At 38.2% G+C, this 1,467-nt stretch overlaps 1 protein-coding gene across 1 annotated transcript in view; it reads left to right on the plus strand.

Annotated features, from left to right (window-relative positions):
* Positions 1-433: 433 nt before the first annotated feature.
* Positions 434-1,467, plus strand: part of bpnt2 (3'(2'), 5'-bisphosphate nucleotidase 2) — a gene marked incomplete at its 5' end in the record, with an annotated part of 8,552 nt that continues 7,518 nt past the window's right edge. The window contains 2 exon segments of the mRNA XM_014004430.1: positions 434-506; positions 967-1,113. Of these exon segments, the coding sequence (XP_013859884.1) occupies positions 434-506; positions 967-1,113 (220 nt within the window).

The raw sequence follows: 1,467 nt of genomic DNA on the forward strand, positions 1-1,467 counted from the left end.
GACCAGTAATATTTGGGGTCACAAGTTTTTGCTGTGGATATTTTGTGGGTCAGAAGACAAAAAGTTTGGGAACCACTGCTCTAGACTTCAAAACCTCAGTAAATACTTGGGATGTGACAGACTTGGACTTGTTTTTTTGTTGTATAATGTTAAAGGATGAGACTCAGGATGTATCGAGTCAGAAATGTACTCATTATATTACTGTGCTGGTTGTTTAAATGAATCTGTTTTTACTAGAGTAGAGGTTTGATGTTTTTATAAACTGTTATGTCYGTTTCAGTAGTCTTTGAGAAAACCTTAAAGCTTTGTGTGAGGCTAACCTTACACATTAAGTGTTTTTTTTACAGACATACAATCCGTTTCTACATTTACTGTTTAAACTGTTTGTGTTTCCATCGGGCGTTGTCTTTATCCTCTTCTTTTCTGTCTGTAGGCAGAAGAAGAAGGTGGATCTGAGGGACCTACTGGCCGTCTCTGTGAAGGCAGCAGAACTGGGAGGGACAGAGGTAAAAAAAAATAAAAATAAAAGTTCACAAGTTCTCAATTTGAAAACTATTATTGTAGTAACAATGCTGTCATAAAAATGTTATTTATTTCTGTGTATTGTTTATTTATTACTTCATCTTCTCAGACATAGTCGACAGCCTTAATGGTTTTAACGTGTTGCTTAAGACCAACAGCTTTCTCTTATCCAGACCATAAACAAAGTAATGTATGTATGTGTCTTTTGAAAGACGTGGCCTACATGGTCTACACAGTAATCAGCCTTTAAAGGATGCAGCCCCTGCATTTGGACACAGCCAACATTACCTCGTGGATTCTTTTTGTTGGTGGAAAGTCACAGTGGTGTGAAATGGTTTAGTGAGCTGGACGGTTGGAGTGTTATTTTTCAGTCAGGCCACAAGTCATAAACAGGATTTAAACTACAAGCAGGTAAAATGTGCATTTTTTCTCTTCCTTGTTCAGGTGAAGAAAGTGCATGAGGATGACACTCTCGAGAAGAAGTCAAAGGGTGAGACAAAGGAGGGAGCCAAAGAGCTTCTGACTTTAGGGGACCTGCAGTCTCACAGGAAGATGTTTAACCTAATAAAGAACACGTTTCCTGAAGTCACGGTAAGCACACCTGCTTTAAGGCTGGACTTTGTTTTGCCATTATCTTGTTTGGATTTTCTTTAGGAAGATAAAATTACTTACCGGTACTTTTTACATGATTTGGTAGATGAAAGTTCTCAACGGTAATCAGGTAATTTAAGATGTAAACCACAAAACAGAGATTCTCATAAAATGGTAACTAACAAGGTGATCCCTGAGAAAAACTGCAGGGATTTTATTGAAATCGTAGTTGCTCTTTTATGTATATTTGACTGGAAACGTCAGAAAACTGTAATGTAATGGTGCGTTCACACCAAACGCGATTTCAGCATCAGGAGCATCAGGTTCACATGCAAAGTCTATGGTGGACGCGCT

The sequence above is a fragment of the Austrofundulus limnaeus genome, unplaced genomic scaffold (assembly GCF_001266775.1).
Source record: "Austrofundulus limnaeus strain Quisiro unplaced genomic scaffold, Austrofundulus_limnaeus-1.0 Scaffold24, whole genome shotgun sequence".
Classification (NCBI taxonomy): domain Eukaryota; kingdom Metazoa; phylum Chordata; class Actinopteri; order Cyprinodontiformes; family Rivulidae; genus Austrofundulus; species Austrofundulus limnaeus.